General features: G+C 48.5%; 1 protein-coding gene across 1 annotated transcript in view; it reads left to right on the top strand.

Moving 5' to 3' along the window:
* Positions 1-610: 610 nt before the first annotated feature.
* The window catches only part of LOC120037661 (receptor-type tyrosine-protein phosphatase delta-like), a gene marked incomplete at its 3' end in the record, with an annotated part of 38,827 nt that continues 16,630 nt past the window's right edge, over positions 611-22,807 (top strand). Inside the window, exons 1-5 of the mRNA XM_038983656.1 lie at positions 611-620; positions 944-1,054; positions 4,936-5,205; positions 5,659-5,768; positions 6,283-6,480. Coding sequence (XP_038839584.1) covers positions 611-620; positions 944-1,054; positions 4,936-5,205; positions 5,659-5,768; positions 6,283-6,480 — 699 coding nt within the window. The remainder of the gene's footprint in view (positions 621-943; positions 1,055-4,935; positions 5,206-5,658; positions 5,769-6,282; positions 6,481-22,807) is intronic.

The raw sequence follows: 22,807 nt of genomic DNA, 5'->3' as shown, positions 1-22,807 counted from the left end.
CACACACACACACACACACACACACACACACACACACACACACACACACACACACACACACACACACACCTTTATTTTGACTGCTCCTTTCTCTTTCTTAACCCCCCTGATATTGAAAAGCCCCCAAACAACCACTTTTTTTATACAGTTTTTCCGGGTGCTTTTTGTCCAATCGCCCTCCTCCTCTCTCCCTCCTATTTTTCTTATTGGGTCTTTTTCTTAACGCCCTCCTCCTCTCTCCCTCCTGTTTTTCTTATTGGGTCTTTTTGACACTTTGTATTTTTCCAGGGAGAAAGAAAACGGCTCTATTCCGTCTTCAGGGCGGGGCCTAACCACTTCAGGGCGGGGCCTAACCGCTTCAGGGCGGGGCCTAACCGTTGCTGTTTTGGTCCTGTGACCTCATTGGAGGATGGTTGATGTCTTAATGTTTTTTTTATTGGCTGGGGATGGGGGGGGGGTTACTGTGACATCACACTCCTGATCCCATTGGTGGATTCTGTTGGGTGGGCTGGGGGGGATCTCGTATTGCCACGGCAATGTTTCGGTCACCTTTGACCTTTGATTTCCCTAATAAAACTGCTCTTCAATTTTTAGCAAAAGAGTTTTCAAAATGTTGTTCTGTAAGTGGAATTGCAGATTTCTTTCCTTGTTTTGTAGCTGCTAGCATGTCAGACTTTTTTCAGACATTTCTTTCAGTTTTTTTTTTTATTATTTTCAAGAGGCTGAATACAATTTTTTTTTTTTACATTTTTAGGAAAATCAACTCCACATGTCCCTTATATGATCCAGCTTATTTTGGCTGTGTTTTAGCCCAAGTCCTCTTCCCATGAAGTATAGGAACACAACTCTATAATATCCTACCTTTTTATGAATTGTCTTTCTCGCCTCTCCCTCTCTCCCCTCTTCTTTCTCTCTCTCTATCCACCTCCTCTCCTCCCTCCAGGTGCCCTCCAGATAGAGTTGAGTGAGGAACAGGACCAGGGGAAATATGAATGTGTTGCCACCAACAGCGATGGAACCCGCTACTCCACCCCCGCTAACCTATACGTCAGAGGTACAGGATAAACACCCAATCTGGCAACTCATCTAGATACAGAGATATCCACCCCCCTCTAACATATACGTCAGAGGTACAGGATAAACACCCAATCTGGCAACTCATCTAGATACAGAGATATCCACCCCCCGCTAACCTATACGTCAGAGGTACAGGATAAACACCCAATCTGGCAACTCATCTAGATACAGAGATATCCACCTCCCACTAACCTATACGTCAGAGATACAGGATAAACACCCAATCTGGCAACTCATCTAGATACCGAGATATCCACCCCCCGCTAACCTATACGTCAGAGGTACAGGATAAACACCCAATCTGGCAACTCATCTAGATACAGAGATATGCACCACCGCTAACCTATAGGTCAGAGGTACAGGATAAACACCCAATCTGGCAACTCATCTAGATACAGAGATATCCACCTCCCACTAAACTATACGTCAGAGATACAGGATAAACACCCAATCTGGCAACTCATCGAGATACAGAGATATCCACCCCCCGCTAACCTATACGTCAGAGGTACAGGATAAACACCCAATCTGGCAACTCATCTAGATACAGAGATATCCAACCCCCGCTAACCTATACGTCAGAGGTACAGGATAAACACCCAATCTGGCAACTCATCTAGATACAGAGATATCCAACCCCCGCTAACCTATACGTCAGAGGTACAGGATAAACACCCAATCTGGCAACTCATCTAGATACAGAGATATCCAACCCCCGCTAACCTATACGTCAGAGGTACAGGATAAACACCCAATCTGGCAACTCATCTAGATACAGAGATATGCACCACCGCTAACCTATACGTCAGAGGTACAGGATAAACACCCAATCTGGCAACTCATCTAGATACAGAGATATGCACCACCGCTAACCTATACGTCAGAGGTACAGGATAAATACCCAATCTGGCAACTCATCTAGATACAGAGATATCCACCTCCCACTAACCTATACGTCAGAGGTACAGGATAAACACCCAATCTGGCAACTCATCGAGATACAGAGATATCCACCCCCCGCTAACCTATACGTCAGAGGTACAGGATAAACACCCAATCTGGCAACTCACCTAGACACAGAGATATCCACCCCCCGCTAACCTATACGTCAGAGGTACAGGATAAACACCCAATCTGGCAACTCATCTAGATACAGAGATATCCACCCCCGCTAACCAATACGTCAGAGGTACAGGATAAAGACCCAATCTGGCAACTCATCTAGATACAGAGATATCCACCCCCCGCTAACCTATACGTCAGAGGTACAGGATACACACCTTCTGAACACCTGTCAGGGTTGGGCCAGGTAGGGCTACACACCTTCTGAACACCTGTCAGGGTTGGGCCAGGTAGGACTACACACCTTCTGAACACCTGTCAGGGTTGGGCCAGGTAGGGCTACACACCTTCTGAACACCTGTCAGGGTTGGGCCAGGTAGGGCTACACACCTTCTGAACACCTGTCAGGGTTGGGCCAGGTAGGGCTACACACCTTCTGAACACCTGTCAGGGTTGGGCCAGGTAGGGCTACACACCTTCTGAACACCTGTCAGGGTTGGGCCAGGTAGGGCTACACACCTTCTGAACACCTGTCAGGGTTGGGCCAGGTAGGGCTACACACCTTCTGAACACCTGTCAGGGTTGGGCCAGGTAGTACTACACACCTTCTGAACACCTGTCAGGGTTGGGCCAGGTAGGACTACACACCTTCTGAACACCTGTCAGGGTTGGGCCAGGTAGGGCTACACACCTTCTGAACACCTGTCAGGGTTGGGCCAGGTAGGACTACACACCTTCTGAACACCTGTCAGGGTTGGGCCAGGTAGTACTACACACCTTCTGAACACCTGTCAGGGTTGGGCCAGGTAGGACTACACACCTTCTGAACACCTGTCAGGGTTGGGCCAGGTAGGACTACACACCTTCTGAACACCTGTCAGGGTTGGGCCAGGTAGGGCTACACACCTTCTGAAACAGCCTGTCAGGGTTGGGCCAGGTAGGACTACAGACCTTCTGAACACCTGTCAGGGTTGGACCAGGTAGGACTACAGACCGTCTGAACACCTGTCAGGGTTGGGCCAGGTAGGACTACACACCTTCTGAACACCTGTCAGGGTTGGGCCAGGTAGGACTACACACCTTCTGAACACCTGTCAGGGTTGGGCCAGGTAGGACTACACACCTTCTGAACACCTGTCAGGGTTGGGCCAGGTAGGACTACACACCTTCTGAACACCTGTCAGGGTTGGGCCAGGTAGGGCTACACACCTTCTGAACACCTGTCCTTCAGGTAAATGCTCCATTCAGGGCAGTTGAACGTGAAAAGAAGTCACTACCACCCACTCTGGTACTGGTGTTTGTAACAGGAAGAATCAGCTATAGCACGACAACACGCGGAGTGCTTGGACACAGCCCTTAGCCGTGGTATATAGGCCATATATCACAAACCCCCTGAGGTGTCTAATTGCTATAATAAACGGGTTAGCAACGTAATTAGAACAGTATAAAATAAATGTTTTGTCATACCCGTGGTATACGGTCTTATATACCACGGCTGTCAGCCAATCAGCATTCAGAGCTGGAAACCTACCCAGTTTGTAAATGTGACTTCATTCTGTTGGGTATTTCCCTCTGCCTCTAACACTGTGGCCTTGTAGCCTAACCTTTCAACTTTAAGAAGGAAGCTCAAATCTCTAAAAGCCAAACCTCTTAGGGTGCGTCCCGAATGGTGGCCTATTCCCTATATAGTGCACTACTAGCAGGGCTCTGGTCAAAAGTAGTGCACTATATAGGGAATAGGGTGCGATTGGGGATGCGAGGTCTGTCTGGTTGGTGGTTGGCTGTCGGTGTGGTTTCTGTTAGACAGTGAATATCCTTAAGGTCTCTGCTACCTGGACTATACACACACGCACACACACTCACACTCCCTTGTGTGCCCCTTGTCGGTCCTGTGAAAAAGTGCTTAAACAGCGGACTGTGCTTCTCTGACTCTAACAACGCTCCCAGGGACACTCACACTCACACACACACTCAGACTCACGAGTTCCCATCTCTCACTGGCTCTACAGGCTTGGCAGAGTGTGTGTGTGTGTGTGTGTGTGTGTGTGTGTGTGTGTGTGCGTGTGCGTGTGCGTGTGCGTGTGTGTGTGTCAGAAGGTCTGTGGAGGCCAGAGGAGTATCTTCTCATCTGGACATTTATCCTACACACTGCCTCTGACCTGTTTTCTCCCTGTGTTCTGTCTCTCTCTCTCTCTCTCTCTCTCTCTCTCTCTCTCTCTCTCTCTCTCTCTCTCTCTCTCTCTCTCTCTCTCTCTCTCTCTCTCTCTCTCTCTCTCTCTCTCTCTCTCTCTCTCTCTCTCTCTCTCTCTCTCTCTCTCTCTCTCTCTCTCTCTCTCTCTCTCTCTCTCTCTCTCTCTCTCTCTCTCTCTGACCTGTATTCTCCCTGTGTTCTCTGTTTCTTTCTCTCTGTCCATTTTGTTTTTCTGCTCTGGTCTTCCTCCTGCTCTCTGCTGTTCCTCCTCAGAGCTCAGAGAAGGTGGGTAACTTCTAGTTCCCTTTACTTGTCCTTCCCTCTCTGTGTTACCTTGATGTTGTTGTGCAGTTAGGATGATTCACCTCAATTCCCTGCCCTGCTTCCTGTACATGTGGACATGTTCTGTCAGCTGACTGTACACCAACATGAGTTACTGTTTCACGTTGTGTTTGGGGACCTCTGTAGCCCAGTTGGTAGAGCATGACGAGGTGTGATTCCCGGGGGGACAACCCGTATGTAAAAAATGTACGGACGCGTGACTTCAAGTAGCTTTGGATAAATAGCGTCTGTTAAATGTCCTATATGTGACCCCGTCCCTCCAGTGCGCAGGGTTCCCCCCCGGTTCTCCGTCCCCCCGGCAGACAGTGAGATAATACCAGGCGGTGGTATCAACATCACGTGTGTGGCGGTGGGCTCCCCCATGCCTTACGTCAAATGGATGTTAGGAACCGAGGACCTCACCCCAGAGGACGACATGCCTATCGGACGGAACGTCTTAGAGCTGGGAGACATACGCCAGTCTAACAACTACACCTGTGTGGCCATGTCCACGCTGGGGGTGATAGAGGCCATGGCACAGATCACGGTCAAAGGTCAGTGTGTGTCTGTCTAGAAACGTTTCACATAGAAGAAGACAGAATTAGACAACGATGTGTATAGAAGTAAGGTAGACATATATCATCAGTAGGAATTCTGTATGTGTGATTTTAAAAAGTACTTTTATCTTTAGCTGTTCTCAACTGTCTCTCTCTCTCTGTCCCTTTATCTCTCTCGATCCTCCCTCTCTCTCTCCTAATTTTTATCTTTCCCTCTCTCTTTCTCTCTCCCTGCTCCCTCCCCCCTCTTTCTCTCTCTCTCTCTCTCTCTCTCCTCCCTCCCCCTCTCTCTCCTCCCCACTCTCTCTTTCTCTCTCTCTCTCTCACTCTCTCTCTCGCTCTCTCGCTCTCTCGCTCTCTTCCTCTCGCTCTCTCCTCTATCTCTCTCCCTCCCTCCCTCGCTCCTCTCTCCCCCTCTCTCTATCTCTCTCCTCCCCCCCCTCTCTCCAGCCCTGCCCAAGACCCCAGGTAATCCAGTGGTAACAGAGAGAACTGCCACCAGTATCACTCTGACCTGGGACTCAGGTAACCCTGAGCCTGTGTCCTACTACATCATACAGGTAGGTGTTCTATAGACACACATTACAACTGTATAACATCTCCTGCTGCCTCTGTCATTGACCTCTAATTGACACTCCACATGTTTCTCTTTCCCTCCCTCTCTCTCTCTCTCTCTCTCTCCCCTCTCTCTCTCTCTCTCTCCCTCCCCTCCCTCTCTCTCCCTCCTCTCCCTCTCTCTCCCTCCCCTCCCTCTCTCTCCCTCCTCTCCCTCTCTCGCCCTCCCCTCTGTCTCTCTCCCTCTCCCTCCCTCTCTCTCCCTCCATCTCTCTCTGTCTCTCTCCCTCCCTCTCTCTCTCTCTCTCTCTCTCACTCTCCCTCCCATCCCTCTCTCCCTCCCTCTCTCTCCCTCTCTCTCTCTCTGCCTCCCCTCTCTCTCTCTCTCTCTCTCTCTGCCTCCCCTCTCTCTCTCTCTCTCTCTGCCTCCCCTCTCTCTCTCTCTCTCCCTCCTCTCTCTCTCTCTCTCCCTCCTCTCTCTCTCCCTCCTTTCTCTCTCCCCTCCCTCTCTCTCTCCAGCACCGTCCTAAAGGTTCAGAAGACATCTATAAGGAGATAGACAGTATAACGACTACACGCTACAGTGTAGGTGGTCTCAGCCCGTACTCTCACTATGACTTCCGGGTGGCGGCGGTCAACACCATCGGTAGAGGTCCAGCCAGCGACTCTGTAGAGGCCAGAACAGCAGAACAGGCTCCGTCGTCACCACCACGACAGGTATTGAAGATGCTGATCAATCGATTCAATCGTTCATTTATTTGAATTCATTAATCAGCAGTCATAACAGCAGTAGAACAGGCTGTCTTATCACTACAACAGGTTAGAGGATGTTGATCTATCATAACAGCAGTAGAACAGGCTGTCTTATCACTACAACAGGTTAGAGGATGTTGATCTATCATAACAGCAGTAGAACAGGCTGTCTTATCACTACAACAGGTTACAGGATGTTGATCTATCATAGCAGCAGTAGAACAGGCTGTCTTATCACTACAACAGGTTAGAGGATGTTGATCTATCATAACAGCAGTAGAACAGGCTGTCTTATCACTACAACAGGTTAGAGGATGTTGATCTATCATAGCAGCAGTAGAACAGGCTGTCTTATCACTACAACAGGTTAGAGGATGTTGATCTATCATAACAGCAGTAGAACAGGCTGTCTTATCACTACAACAGGTTAGAGGATGTTGATCTATCATAGCACCAGTAGAACAGGCTGTCTTATCACTACAACAGGTTACAGGATGTTGATCTATCATAACAGCAGTAGAACAGTCCTCTCCTTAACCCCCATGACAGGTTAGTAGAACAGTCCTCTCCTTAACCCCCATGACAGGTTAGTAGAACAGTCCTCTCCTTAACCCGCATGACAGGTTAGTAGAACAGTCCTCTCCTTAACCCCCCTGACAGGTTAGTAGAACAGTCCTCTCCTTAACCCCCATGACAGGTTAGTAGATCAGTCCTCTCCTTAACCCCCCTGACAGGTTAGTAGAACAGTCCTCTCCTTAACCCCCCTGACAGGTTAGTAGAACAGTCCTCTCCTTAACACCCATGACAGGTTAGTACATCAGTCCTCTCCTTAACCCCCCTGACATGTTAGTAGAACAGTCCTCTCCTTAACCCCCCTGACAGGTTAGTAGAACAGTCCTCTCCTTAACCCCCATGACAGGTTAGTAGAACAGTCCTCTCCTTAACCCCCATGACAGGTTAGTAGAACAGTCCTCTCCTTAACCCCCATGACAGGTTAGTAGAACAGTCCTCTCCTTAACCCCCATTACAGGTTAGTAGATCAGTCCTCTCCTTAACACCCATGACAGGTTAGTACATCAGTCCTCTCCTTAACCCCCACGACAGGTTAGTAGAACAGTCCTCTCCCTAACCCCCATGACAGGTTAGTAGATCAGTCCTCTCCCTAAAACCCATGACAGGTTAGTAGAACAGTCCTCTCCTTAACCCCCATGACAGGTTAGTAGAACAGTCCTCTCCTTAACCCCCATGACAGGTTAGTAGAACAGTCCTCTCCTTAACCCCCATGACAGGTTAGTAGAACAGTCCTCTCCCTAACCCCCATGACAGGTTAGTAGATCAGTCCTCTCCCTAAAACCCATGACAGGTTAGTAGAACAGTCCTCTCCTTAACCCCCATGACAGGTTAGTAGAACAGTCCTCTCCTTAACCCCCATGACAGGTTAGTAGAACAGTCCTCTCCTTAACCCCCATGACAGGTTAGTAGAACAGTCCTCTCCTTAACCCCCCTGACAGGTTAGTAGAACAGTCCTCTCCCTAACCCCCATGTAAGGTTAGTAGAACAGTCCTCTCCTTTACCCCCATGACAGGTTAGTAGAACAGTCCTCTCCTTAACCCCCATGACAAGTTAGTAGAACAGTCCTCCCCCTAACCCCCATGACAGGTTAGTAGAACAGTCCTCTCCCTAACCCCCATGACAGGTTAGTAGAACAGTCCTCTCCTTTACCCCCATGACAGGTTAGTAGAACAGTCCTCTCCTTTACCCCCATGACAGGTTAGTAGAACAGTCCTCTCCTTTACCCCCATGACAGGTTAGTAGAACAGTCCTCTCCCTGACCCCCATGACAGGTTAGTAGAACAGTCCTCTCCCTGACTCCCCTGACAGGTTAGTAGAACAGTCCTCTCCCTGACCCCCATGACAGGTTAGTAGAACAGTCCTCTCCCTGACTCCCCTGACAGGTTAGTAGAACAGTCCTCTCCCTAACCCCCATGACAGGTTAGTAGAACAGTCCTCTCCCTAACCCCCATGACAGGTTAGTAGAACAGTCCTCTCCTTAACCCCCATGACAGGTTAGTAGATCAGTCCTCTCCTTAACCCCCATGACAGGTTAGTAGATCAGTCCTCTCCTTAACCCCCATGACAGGTTAGTAGAACAGTCCTCTCCCTAACCCCCATGACAGGTTAGTAGAACAGTCCTCTCCCTGACTCCCCTGACAGGTTAGTAGAACAGTCCTCTCCCTGACCCCCATGAAAGGTTAGTAGAACAGTCCTCTCCTTAACCCCCATGACAGGTTAGTAGAACAGTCCTCTCCTTAACCCCCATGACAGGTTAGTAGAACAGTCCTCTCCTTAACCCCCCTGACAGGTTAGTAGAACAGTCCTCTCCTTAACCCCCATGACAGATTAGTAGAACAGTCCTTTCCTTAACCCCCATGACAGGTTATTAGAACAGTCCTCTCCTTAACCCCCCTGACAGGTTAGTAGAACAGTCCTCTATTTAACCCCCATGACAGGTTAGTAGAACAGTCCTCTCCCTGACTCCCCTGACAGGTTAGTAGAACAGTCCTCTCCCTGACCCCCATGAAAGGTTAGTAGAACAGTCCTCTCCTTAACCCCCATGACAGGTTAGTAGAACAGTCCTCTCCTTAACCCCCATGACAGGTTAGTAGATCAGTCCTCTCCCTAAAACCCATGACAGGTTAGTAGAACAGTCCTCTCCTTAACCCCCATGACAGGTTAGTAGAACAGTCCTCTCCTTAACCCCCATGACAGGTTAGTAGAACAGTCCTCTCCTTAGCCCCCATGACAGGTTAGTAGAACAGTCCTCTCCCTGACCCCCATGACAGGTTAGTAGAACAGTCCTCTCCCTGACCCCCATGACAGGTTAGTAGAACAGTCCTCTCCTTAACCCCCATGACAGGTTAGCAGAACAGTCCTCTCCTTAACCCCCATGACAGGTTAGTAGAACAGTCCTCTCCTTAACCCCCCTGACAGGTTAGTAGAACAGTCCTCTCCTTAACCCCCATGACAGATTAGTAGAACAGTCCTCTCCTTAACCCCCATGACAGGTTAGTAGAACGGTCCTCTCCTTAACCCCCCTGACAGGTTAGTAGAACAGTCCTCTATTTAACCCCCATGACAGGTTAGTAGAACAGTCCACTCCTTAACCCCCATGACAGGTTAGTAGAACAGTCCTCTATTTAACCCCCATGACAGGTTAGTAGAACAGTCCTCTCCCTGACTCCCCTGACAGGTTAGTAGAACAGTCCTCTCCTTAACCCCCATGACAGGTTAGTAGAACAGTCCTCTATTTAACCCCCATGACAGGTTAGTAGATCAGTCCTCTCCTTAACCCCCATGACAGGTTAGTAGAACAGTCCTCTCCCTGACCCCCATGACAGGTTAGTAGAACAGTCCTCTCCCTGACTCCCCTGACAGGTTAGTAGAACAGTCCTCTCCCTGACCCCCATAAAGGTTAGTAGAACAGTCCTCTCCTTAACCCCCATGACAGGTTAGTAGAACAGTCCTCTCCTTAACCCCCATGACAGGTTAGTAGAACAGTCCTCTCCTTAACCCCCCTGACAGGTTAGTAGAACAGTCCTCTCCTTAACCCCCATGACAGATTAGTAGAACAGTCCTTTCCTTAACCCCCATGACAGGTTAGTAGAACAGTCCTCTATTTAACCCCCATGACAGGTTAGTAGAACAGTCCTCTCCTTAACCCCCATGACAGGTTAGTAGAACAGTCCTCTATTTAACCCCCATGACAGGTTAGTAGAACAGTCCTCTCCTTAACCCCCATGACAGGTTAGTAGAACAGTCCTCTCCCTAACCCCCATGACAGGTTAGTAGATCAGTCCTCTCCTTAACCCCCATGACAGGTTAGTAGAACAGTCCTCTCCTTAACCCCCATGACAGGTTAGTAGAACAGTCCTCTCCTTAACCCCCATGACAGGTTAGTAGAACAGTCCTCTCCTTAACCCCCCATGACAGGTTAGTAGAACAGTCCTCTCCCTGACTCCCCTGACAGGTTAGTAGAACAGTCCTCTCCCTAACCCCCATGACAGGTTAGTAGAACAGTCCTCTCCCTAACCCCCATGACAGGTTAGTAGAACAGTCCTCTCCTTAACCCCCATGACAGGTTAGTAGATCAGTCCTCTCCTTAACCCCCATGACAGGTTAGTAGATCAGTCCTCTCCTTAACCCCCATGACAGGTTAGTAGAACAGTCCTCTCCCTGACCCCCATGACAGGTTAGTAGAACAGTCCTCTCCCTGACCCCCATGACAGGTTATTAGAACAGTCCTCTCCCTGACCCCCATGACAGGTTAGTAGAACAGTCCTCTCCCTAACCCCCATGACAGGTTAGTAGAACAGTCCTCTCCTTAACCCCCATGACAGGTTAGTAGAACAGTCCTCTCCCTGACCCCCATGACAGGTTAGTAGAACAGTCCTCTCCCTGACCCCCATGACAGGTTAGTAGAACAGTCCTCTCCTTAACCCCCATGACAGGTTAGCAGAACAGTCCTCTCCTTAACCCCCATGACAGGTTAGTAGAACAGTCCTCTCCTTAACCCCCCTGACAGGTTAGTAGAACAGTCCTCTCCTTAACCCCCATGACAGATTAGTAGAACAGTCCTCTCCTTAACCCCCATGACAGGTTAGTAGAACAGTCCTCTATTTAACCCCCATGACAGGTTAGTAGAACAGTCCACTCCTTAACCCCCATGACAGGTTAGTAGAACAGTCCTCTATTTAACCCCCATGACAGGTTAGTAGATCAGTCCTCTCCCTAAAACCCATGACAGGTTAGTAGAACAGTCCTCTCCTTAACCCCCATGACAGGTTAGTAGAACAGTCCTCTCCTTAACCCCCATGACAGGTTAGTAGAACAGTCCTCTCCTTAACCCCCATGACAGGTTAGTAGAACAGTCCTCTCCCTAACCCCCATGACAGGTTAGTAGATCAGTCCTCTCCCTAAAACCCATGACAGGTTAGTAGAACAGTCCTCTCCTTAACCCCCATGACAGGTTAGTAGAACAGTCCTCTCCTTAACCCCCATGACAGGTTAGTAGAACAGTCCTCTCCTTAACCCCCATGACAGGTTAGTAGAACAGTCCTCTCCTTAACCCCCCTGACAGGTTAGTAGAACAGTCCTCTCCCTAACCCCCATGTAAGGTTAGTAGAACAGTCCTCTCCTTTACCCCCATGACAGGTTAGTAGAACAGTCCTCTCCTTAACCCCCATGACAAGTTAGTAGAACAGTCCTCCCCCTAACCCCCATGACAGGTTAGTAGAACAGTCCTCTCCCTAACCCCCATGACAGGTTAGTAGAACAGTCCTCTCCTTTACCCCCATGACAGGTTAGTAGAACAGTCCTCTCCTTTACCCCCATGACAGGTTAGTAGAACAGTCCTCTCCTTTACCCCCATGACAGGTTAGTAGAACAGTCCTCTCCCTGACCCCCATGACAGGTTAGTAGAACAGTCCTCTCCCTGACTCCCCTGACAGGTTAGTAGAACAGTCCTCTCCCTGACCCCCATGACAGGTTAGTAGAACAGTCCTCTCCCTGACTCCCCTGACAGGTTAGTAGAACAGTCCTCTCCCTAACCCCCATGACAGGTTAGTAGAACAGTCCTCTCCCTAACCCCCATGACAGGTTAGTAGAACAGTCCTCTCCTTAACCCCCATGACAGGTTAGTAGATCAGTCCTCTCCTTAACCCCCATGACAGGTTAGTAGATCAGTCCTCTCCTTAACCCCCATGACAGGTTAGTAGAACAGTCCTCTCCCTGACCCCCATGACAGGTTAGTAGAACAGTCCTCTCCCTGACTCCCCTGACAGGTTAGTAGAACAGTCCTCTCCCTGACCCCCATGAAAGGTTAGTAGAACAGTCCTCTCCTTAACCCCCATGACAGGTTAGTAGAACAGTCCTCTCCTTAACCCCCATGACAGGTTAGTAGAACAGTCCTCTCCTTAACCCCCCTGACAGGTTAGTAGAACAGTCCTCTCCTTAACCCCCATGACAGATTAGTAGAACAGTCCTTTCCTTAACCCCCATGACAGGTTATTAGAACAGTCCTCTCCTTAACCCCCCTGACAGGTTAGTAGAACAGTCCTCTATTTAACCCCCATGACAGGTTAGTAGAACAGTCCTCTCCCTGACTCCCCTGACAGGTTAGTAGAACAGTCCTCTCCCTGACCCCCATGAAAGGTTAGTAGAACAGTCCTCTCCTTAACCCCCATGACAGGTTAGTAGAACAGTCCTCTCCTTAACCCCCATGACAGGTTAGTAGATCAGTCCTCTCCCTAAAACCCATGACAGGTTAGTAGAACAGTCCTCTCCTTAACCCCCATGACAGGTTAGTAGAACAGTCCTCTCCTTAACCCCCATGACAGGTTAGTAGAACAGTCCTCTCCTTAGCCCCCATGACAGGTTAGTAGAACAGTCCTCTCCCTGACCCCCATGACAGGTTAGTAGAACAGTCCTCTCCCTGACCCCCATGACAGGTTAGTAGAACAGTCCTCTCCTTAACCCCCATGACAGGTTAGCAGAACAGTCCTCTCCTTAACCCCCATGACAGGTTAGTAGAACAGTCCTCTCCTTAACCCCCCTGACAGGTTAGTAGAACAGTCCTCTCCTTAACCCCCATGACAGATTAGTAGAACAGTCCTCTCCTTAACCCCCATGACAGGTTAGTAGAACGGTCCTCTCCTTAACCCCCCTGACAGGTTAGTAGAACAGTCCTCTATTTAACCCCCATGACAGGTTAGTAGAACAGTCCACTCCTTAACCCCCATGACAGGTTAGTAGAACAGTCCTCTATTTAACCCCCATGACAGGTTAGTAGAACAGTCCTCTCCCTGACTCCCCTGACAGGTTAGTAGAACAGTCCTCTCCTTAACCCCCATGACAGGTTAGTAGAACAGTCCTCTATTTAACCCCCATGACAGGTTAGTAGATCAGTCCTCTCCTTAACCCCCATGACAGGTTAGTAGAACAGTCCTCTCCCTGACCCCCATGACAGGTTAGTAGAACAGTCCTCTCCCTGACTCCCCTGACAGGTTAGTAGAACAGTCCTCTCCCTGACCCCCATAAAGGTTAGTAGAACAGTCCTCTCCTTAACCCCCATGACAGGTTAGTAGAACAGTCCTCTCCTTAACCCCCATGACAGGTTAGTAGAACAGTCCTCTCCTTAACCCCCCTGACAGGTTAGTAGAACAGTCCTCTCCTTAACCCCCATGACAGATTAGTAGAACAGTCCTTTCCTTAACCCCCATGACAGGTTAGTAGAACAGTCCTCTCCTTAACCCCCCTGACAGGTTAGTAGAACAGTCCTCTATTTAACCCCCATGACAGGTTAGTAGAACAGTCCTCTCCTTAACCCCCATGACAGGTTAGTAGAACAGTCCTCTATTTAACCCCCATGACAGGTTAGTAGAACAGTCCTCTCCTTAACCCCCATGACAGGTTAGTAGAACAGTCCTCTCCCTAACCCCCATGACAGGTTAGTAGATCAGTCCTCTCCTTAACCCCCATGACAGGTTAGTAGAACAGTCCTCTCCTTAACCCCCATGACAGGTTAGTAGAACAGTCCTCTCCTTAACCCCCATGACAGGTTAGTAGAACAGTCCTCTCCTTAACCCCCCATGACAGGTTAGTAGAACAGTCCTCTCCCTGACTCCCCTGACAGGTTAGTAGAACAGTCCTCTCCCTAACCCCCATGACAGGTTAGTAGAACAGTCCTCTCCCTAACCCCCATGACAGGTTAGTAGAACAGTCCTCTCCTTAACCCCCATGACAGGTTAGTAGATCAGTCCTCTCCTTAACCCCCATGACAGGTTAGTAGATCAGTCCTCTCCTTAACCCCCATGACAGGTTAGTAGAACAGTCCTCTCCCTGACCCCCATGACAGGTTAGTAGAACAGTCCTCTCCCTGACCCCCATGACAGGTTATTAGAACAGTCCTCTCCCTGACCCCCATGACAGGTTAGTAGAACAGTCCTCTCCCTAACCCCCATGACAGGTTAGTAGAACAGTCCTCTCCTTAACCCCCATGACAGGTTAGTAGAACAGTCCTCTCCCTGACCCCCATGACAGGTTAGTAGAACAGTCCTCTCCCTGACCCCCATGACAGGTTAGTAGAACAGTCCTCTCCTTAACCCCCATGACAGGTTAGCAGAACAGTCCTCTCCTTAACCCCCATGACAGGTTAGTAGAACAGTCCTCTCCTTAACCCCCCTGACAGGTTAGTAGAACAGTCCTCTCCTTAACCCCCATGACAGATTAGTAGAACAGTCCTCTCCTTAACCCCCATGACAGGTTAGTAGAACAGTCCTCTATTTAACCCCCATGACAGGTTAGTAGAACAGTCCACTCCTTAACCCCCATGACAGGTTAGTAGAACAGTCCTCTATTTAACCCCCATGACAGGTTAGTAGAACAGTCCTCTCCCTGACTCCCCTGACAGGTTAGTAGAACAGTCCTCTCCTTAACCCCCATGACAGGTTAGTAGAACAGTCCTCTATTTAACCCCCATGACAGGTTAGTAGAACAGTCCACTCCTTAACCCCCATGACAGGTTAGTAGAACAGTCCTCTATTTAACCCCCATGACAGGTTAGTAGAACAGTCCTCTCCCTGACTCCCCTGACAGGTTAGTAGAACAGTCCTCTCCTTAACCCCCATGACAGGTTAGTAGAACAGTCCTCTATTTAACCCCCATGACAGGTTAGTAGAACAGTCCTCTCCTTAACCCCCATGACAGGTTAGTAGAACAGTTCTCTCCTTAAACCCCATGACAGGTTAGTAGAACAGTCCTCTCCTTAACCCCCATTACAGGTTAGTACATCAGTCCTCTCCTTAACCCCCCATGACAGGTTAGTAGAACAGTCCTCTCCTTAACCCCCATGACAGGTTAGTAGAACAGTCCTCTCCCTAACCCCCATGACAGGTTAGTAGAACAGTCCTCTCCTTAACCCCCATGACAGGTTAGTAGAACAGTCCTCTCCTTAACCCCCATGACAGGTTAGTAGAACAGTCCTCTCCTTAACCCCCATGACAGGTTAGTAGAACAGTCCTCTCCCTGACCCCCCTGACAGGTTAGTAGAACAGTCCTCTCCTTAACCCCCATGACAGGTTAGTAGAACAGTCCTCTCCTTAACACCCATGACAGGTTAGTAGAACAGTCCTCTCCTTAACCCCCATGACAGGTTAGTAGAACAGTCCTCTCCTTAACCCCCATGACAGGTTAGTAGAACAGTCCTCTCCTTAACCCCCATGACAGGTTAGTAGAACAGTCCTCTCCCTGACCCCCCTGACAGGTTAGTAGAACAGTCCTCTCCTTAACCCCCATGACAGGTTAGTAGAACAGTCCTCTCCTTAACCCCCATGACAGGTTAGTAGAACAGTCCTCTCCTTAACCCCCCTGACAGGTTAGTAGAACAGTCCTCTCCTTAACCCCCATGACAGATTAGTAGAACAGTCCTCTCCTTAACCCCCATGACAGGTTAGTAGAACAGTCCTCTATTTAACCCCCATGACAGGTTAGTAGAACAGTCCACTCCTTAACCCCCATGACAGGTTAGTAGAACAGTCCTCTATTTAACCCCCATGACAGGTTAGTAGAACAGTCCTCTCCCTGACTCCCCTGACAGGTTAGTAGAACAGTCCTCTCCTTAACCCCCATGACAGGTTAGTAGAACAGTCCTCTATTTAACCCCCATGACAGGTTAGTAGAACAGTCCACTCCTTAACCCCCATGACAGGTTAGTAGAACAGTCCTCTATTTAACCCCCATGACAGGTTAGTAGAACAGTCCTCTCCCTGACTCCCCTGACAGGTTAGTAGAACAGTCCTCTCCTTAACCCCCATGACAGGTTAGTAGAACAGTCCTCTATTTAACCCCCATGACAGGTTAGTAGAACAGTCCTCTCCTTAACCCCCATGACAGGTTAGTAGAACAGTTCTCTCCTTAAACCCCATGACAGGTTAGTAGAACAGTCCTCTCCTTAACCCCCATTACAGGTTAGTACATCAGTCCTCTCCTTAACCCCCCATGACAGGTTAGTAGAACAGTCCTCTCCTTAACCCCCATGACAGGTTAGTAGAACAGTCCTCTCCCTAAGCCCCATGACAGGTTAGTAGAACAGTCCTCTCCTTAACCCCCATGACAGGTTAGTAGAACAGTCCTCTCCTTAACCCCCATGACAGGTTAGTAGAACAGTCCTCTCCTTAACCCCCATGACAGGTTAGTAGAACAGTCCTCTCCCTGACCCCCCTGACAGGTTAGTAGAACAGTCCTCTCCTTAACCCCCATGACAGGTTAGTAGAACAGTCCTCTCCTTAACACCCATGACAGGTTAGTAGAACAGTCCTCTCCTTAACCCCCATGACAGGTTAGTAGAACAGTCCTCTCCTTAACCTCCATGACAGGTTAGTAGAACAGTCCTCTCCTTAACCCCCATGACAGGTTAGTAGAACAGTCCTCTCCCTGACCCCCCTGACAGGTTAGTAGAACAGTCCTCTCCTTAACCCCCATGACAGGTTAGTAGAACAGTCCTCTCCTTAACCCCCATGACAGGTTAGTAGAACAGTCCTCTCCTTAACCCCCATGACAGGTTAGTAGAACAGTCCTCTCCCTGACCCCCATGACAGGTTAGTAGAACAGTCCTCTCCCTAACCCCCATGACAGGTCAGTAGAACAGTCCTCTCCCACTGACTGACTGACTGACTGACTGACTGACTGACTGACTGACTGACACACACACACACACACACACACACACACACACACACACACACACACACACACACACACACACACACACACACACACACACACACACACACACCCACACACACACACACACACAGACACAGAGAGAGAGAGAGAGCGAGAGAGAGGAAGAGGGTTTAGAGAGAGAGAGAGGGGAAGAGGGTGGAGAGAGAGAGAGAGAGAGAGAGAGAGAGAGAGAGAGAGAGAGAGAGAGGAGGGTGGAGAGAGAGAGAGAGAGAGAAAGAGAGAGAGGAAGAGGTTGGAGAGAGAGAGAGAGAGAGAGACAGAGAGAGAGAGAGAGAGACAGAGAGAGAGAGGAAGAGGGTGGAGAGAGAGAGAGAGAGAGAGAGAGAGAGAGAGAGAGAGAGAGAGAGAGAGAGAGAGAGAGAGAGAGAGAGAGAGAGAGAGAGAGAGAGGTCATGATCAGATGAGCTCCTGCATTTTTCAGCATTTTCTTTAAAAAATATAGATTTAGAGTTAGTTAAACTTGGATTTTTTGTCAGGAACACATACAGGATGCTACCCTCTACAACATAACCCTAAATTCAAATCAAAACTCAAAACCTACAACCTGATTTTGGACGGAATTACGGAATCACCTGAAAGATTCACAAATACCAAGGATTATTACACAGCAAATTCTCTGGAAAACAACAGTAACCTGAAAACACCACCCAACCTGGAACTGAGTGAGTAATGTTTAGTCTGAAACTATATTCTATTGCCAAAAGCCAAGAAGAAAAATACATGACATTACTTTATAAGCATTGAATGAAACATAATTGCCAAGCTTGATACAGCTTCAACTAGCACTGACGTGTCAAGTGAGAGGTGTCAAAGACCATTAGCCCAACAATGGCAGGAGAGTCGAATAGTCTACCCCAACCAAATGGAGAGGCCTTAGAAGCTCCCTCCTGCTGTTCAGAGGTAATTAAAATACAGTACCCTGTGAGTGTAAAGAATGATAAGGCAAGAAAAGAGCACAAAATGAAGCTCCTTATGGAAAATCAAGAGACACTTTTTGCTGACTATTACAAAAATGGGAACATCAGCAACCTTATCTTCCACACAAACCATCCCCTGGCATGGCACAGTGCTATATTAGCACACTACCCCTCTGTTAAGAGAGGGGGGGTTAACGAGGGGTGGAAACTCAGGATACTTGACAACGAGGACTCTGAGTCAGCTAACATAAATCTATATAAGTCTGGAACAGTATTGGTACAGGGCAACCCCAAACAGTTTCAGCTGGACTTTCACCTAATCAAAGAATTAGCCCAGCAGGAGAAGCTCTCCCTTGATAAAGATACCCCCACCCCAAGCGGGTCAGACCAAAACTCTTCATCATATAACCCCACAGACGAGCAACCCTCAGCAGACAGTCAACCTCCCAGTACAGAGCACTTCTCCCTCATTGAAATGAAGGATAAATTCACCCAGCTGGAGGTAAGGCAGGTTGAGCTGGAACAGCAGGTGATTACACTCCAGTCAGCACAGACCCAGACAACAGTCCAGCACAACAACACCCCTTTAACCAGACCAGGAGTGCTGGAGGTGGAGAGAGACACATCTGGACTCTGGACAGTTAAGAGACAACTTCAACTGGAGAAAGAGCAGAAGCAGGAGCAGGAGCAGAACAGAGCACTAGAGGAGAGGATCAGACTGCTGGAGGAGAGGGAGAGGGAGATGGAGGAGAGGATCAGACTGCTGGAGGAGAGGTTGAGGGGGATGGCATGTGACAGAGAACAACCCACTAGGGAGGTGGCCATCCCCACAGAGAAGCCAGCAGAACAGCCCACCTCATCACCCGACAAAAGTCTCGACACCACAGCAGAACAGTCCACACCAGACCCTGACCATAGAGTCAACATCACAGCAGAACAGACAAAAGAAAAACCCCAAGCCCAGCAGCTCTCACCCCCCCTGAGCACCCCCCCTGTCAGCCACCCTGATAGCCCTCCTGACAACCCCCCCACACCCACTGAGGACAAACACAAGACACAGATTTTTCTCCTTATGGACTCAAATGGGAAATATATAGAAGAAAAAAAACTTTTTCCCAAACACAGTGTGTCTAAACTCTGGTGTCCAAACACCCAGTGCGCCCTAGACCTTCTGTCTGAGGACAAACTAGGCTCACCTAGCCACATAATAATACACACAGGCACAAACGACCTGAGAGCACAGCAGGAAAGGGTGGCCACAGCACTGAAGGGAGTGATTGAAAAAGCTTCTTCTACTTTCCCCAATGCACAAGTGGTTATCTCCACCCTGCTACCACGAAAAGACTTCCACCCTGCTACAATACAGAGGGTAAACGCAAGCATTTCCCGTGACTGTGCCTCAAAACCAAATGTTTTCCTGGCCCACCACTCCACCCTGGACTTGAACAGCCTCTATGACCAGGTCCACCTCTACAAGGCAGCAGTGCCCACCTTTGCCCGGACTCTAAAGGACATCGCTCTCAAACGCAGCCCCAACACTTCACACAGGAGCAACAGATCAATAGACACCCCACCCAGACCAGCGAGACACCCTCCAAGACCTTCAGCACCCCACCCTGGACCTACACATAGAGGACCCACGCCAAGAGGACTTACATCCAGACCACAGCACCCCCAGACACACCCCCACCCCAACCAATCAACACCCCCCCACATCAACCATGCCCACACCCAATTTAGGCCCCCTCAGATCAGACCTATGCCACTCCTGCCCACCCCATGCACCCCACCCCCGCAAAGAGGGCATCAACATGGAAGTCACACATACGCCCAGGTAGTGAGCGGGCAAACAGGCCCAACCCCCACTCTTACACTCGCCCAAGCCAACGGCATGTACCAGATGCTCAGCAGGCTCTGCTCACACTTACTGGCCTGAGGCCAAACCACGACCAACAACATTGGACACTTTATGGAACAAAAAGCCTTCACTATATCATCCTGGAATATCCAAGGCCTGAGGTCATCTGCCTTTGGCCTAAAGAGCAGGAACCCGGACTTCACCAAAGAAATCGGTAATGCAGACATTGTCATCCTGCAAGAAACCTGGTACAGAGGAGACGGACCCACTGGTTGCCCTCTAGGTTACAGAGAACTGGTAGTCCCATCCACCAAACTACCAGGTGTGAAACAGGGAAGGGACTCAGGGGGAATGCTAATTTGGTATAGAGCAGACCTAACTCACTCCATTAAATTAATCAAAACAGGATCATTTTACATTTGGCTAGAAATTCAAAAGGAAATTATCTTAACAGAGAAAAATGTCCTCCTGTGTGCTACCTATATCCCCCCACTAGAATCCCCATACTTTAATGAAGACAGCTTCTCCATCCTGAAGGAGGAAATCAATCATTTCCAGGCCCAGGGACATGTATTAGTCTGTGGCGACCTAAATGCCAGAACTGGACAAGAACCTGACACCCTCAGCACACAGGGGGACAAACACCTGCCTGCAGGTGACAGCATTCCCTCCCCCATATGCCCCCCTAGGCACAACTATGACAACATAACCAACAAAAACGGGTCACAACTCCTGCAGCTCTGTCGCACGCTGGGTATGTACATAGTCAATGGTAGGCTTCGAGGGGACTCCTATGGTAGGTTCACCTATAGCTCATCTCTTGGCAGTAGCACTGTAGACTACTTTATCACTGACCTCAACCCAGAGTCTCTCAGAGCGTTCACAGTCAGCCCACTGACACCCCTATCAGACCACAGCAAAATCACAGTCTACTTGAACAGAGCAATACTCAATCATGAGGCATCAAAGCCAAAGGAACTGAGTAACATTAAGAAATGCTATAGATGGAAGGAATGCAGTTTGGAAACCTACCAAAACACAATTAGACAACAGCAAATTCAATCCCTTTTAGACAACTTCCTGGGTAAAACGTTCCACTGCAATAGTGAAGGTGTAAACTTGGCAGTAGAAAATCTTAACAGTATATTTGACCTCTCAGCTTCCCTGTCAAATCTAAAAATCTCAAATAGAAAACCAAAGAAAATGAACAACAATGACAAATGGTTTGATGAAGAATGCAAAAATCTAAGAAATAAATTGAGAAACCTGTCCAACCAAAAACATAGAGACCCGGAAAACCTGAGTCTACGCCTTCACTATGGTGAATCACTAAAACAATACAGACATACACTACGGAAAAAGAAGGAACAGCACGTCAGAAATCAGCTCAATGTAATTGAAGAATCCATAGACTCTAACCACTTCTGGGAAAATTGGAAAACACTAAACAAACAACAACACGAAGAATTATCTATCCAAAATGGAGATGTATGGGTAAACCACTTCTCCAATCTTTTTGGCTCTATAACAAAGAATAAAGAGCAAAAACATATACATGATCAAATACAAATCCTAGAATCAACTATTAAAGACTACCAGAACCCACTGGATTCTCCAATTACCTTGAACGAGTTACAGGACAAAATAAAAACCCTCCAACCCAAAAAGGCCTGTGGTGTTGATGGTATCCTTAATGAAATGATCAAATATACAGACAACAAATTCCAATTGGCTATACTAAAACTCTTTAACATCGTCCTTAGCTCTGGCATCTTCCCCAATATTTGGAACCAAGGACTGATCACCCCAATCCACAAAAGTGGAGACAAATTTGACCCCAATAACTACCGTGGAATATGCGTCAACAGTAACCTTGGGAAAATACTCTGCATTATCATTAACAGCAGACTCGTACATTTCCTCAATGAAAACAATGTACTGAGCAAATGTCAAATTGGCTTTTTACCAAATTACCGTACAACAGACCATGTATTCACCCTACACACCCTAATTGACAACCAAACAAACCAAAACAAAGGCAAAGTCTTCTCATGCTTTGTTGACTTCAAAAAAGCCTTCGACTCAATTTGGCATGAGGGTCTGCTATACAAATTGATGGAAAGTGGTGTTGGGGGTAAAACATACGACATTATAAAATCCATGTACACAAACAACAAGTGTGCGGTTAAAATTGGCAAAAAACACACACATTTCTTCACACAGGGTCGTGGGGTGAGACAGGGATGCAGCTTAAGCCCCACCCTCTTCAACATATATATCAACGAATTGGCGCGGGCACTAGAACAGTCTGCAGCACCCGGCCTCACCCTACTAGACTCTGAAGTCAAATGTCTACTGTTTGCTGATGATCTGGTGCTTCTGTCACCAACCAAGGAGGGCCTACAGCAGCACCTAGATCTTCTGCACAGATTCTGTCAGACCTGGGCCCTGACAGTAAATCTCAGTAAGACCAAAATAATGGTGTTCCAAAAAAGGTCCAGTCGCCAGGACCACAAATTCCATCTAGACACTGTTGCCCTAGAGCACACAAAAAACTATACATACCTCGGCCTAAACATCAGCGCCACAGGTAACTTCCACAAAGCTGTGAACGATCTGAGAGACAAGGCAAGAAGGGCATTCTATGCCATCAAAAGGAACATAAATTTCAACATACCAATTAGGATCTGGCTAAAAATACTTGAATCAGTCATAG

Source organism: Salvelinus namaycush, unplaced genomic scaffold, assembly GCF_016432855.1.
Source record: "Salvelinus namaycush isolate Seneca unplaced genomic scaffold, SaNama_1.0 Scaffold1802, whole genome shotgun sequence".
In the NCBI taxonomy this organism is placed as follows: Eukaryota; Metazoa; Chordata; class Actinopteri; order Salmoniformes; family Salmonidae; genus Salvelinus; species Salvelinus namaycush.
The sequence above is the reverse complement of the archived record's forward strand: the minus strand, read 5'-3'. Positions and strand labels throughout refer to the sequence as shown.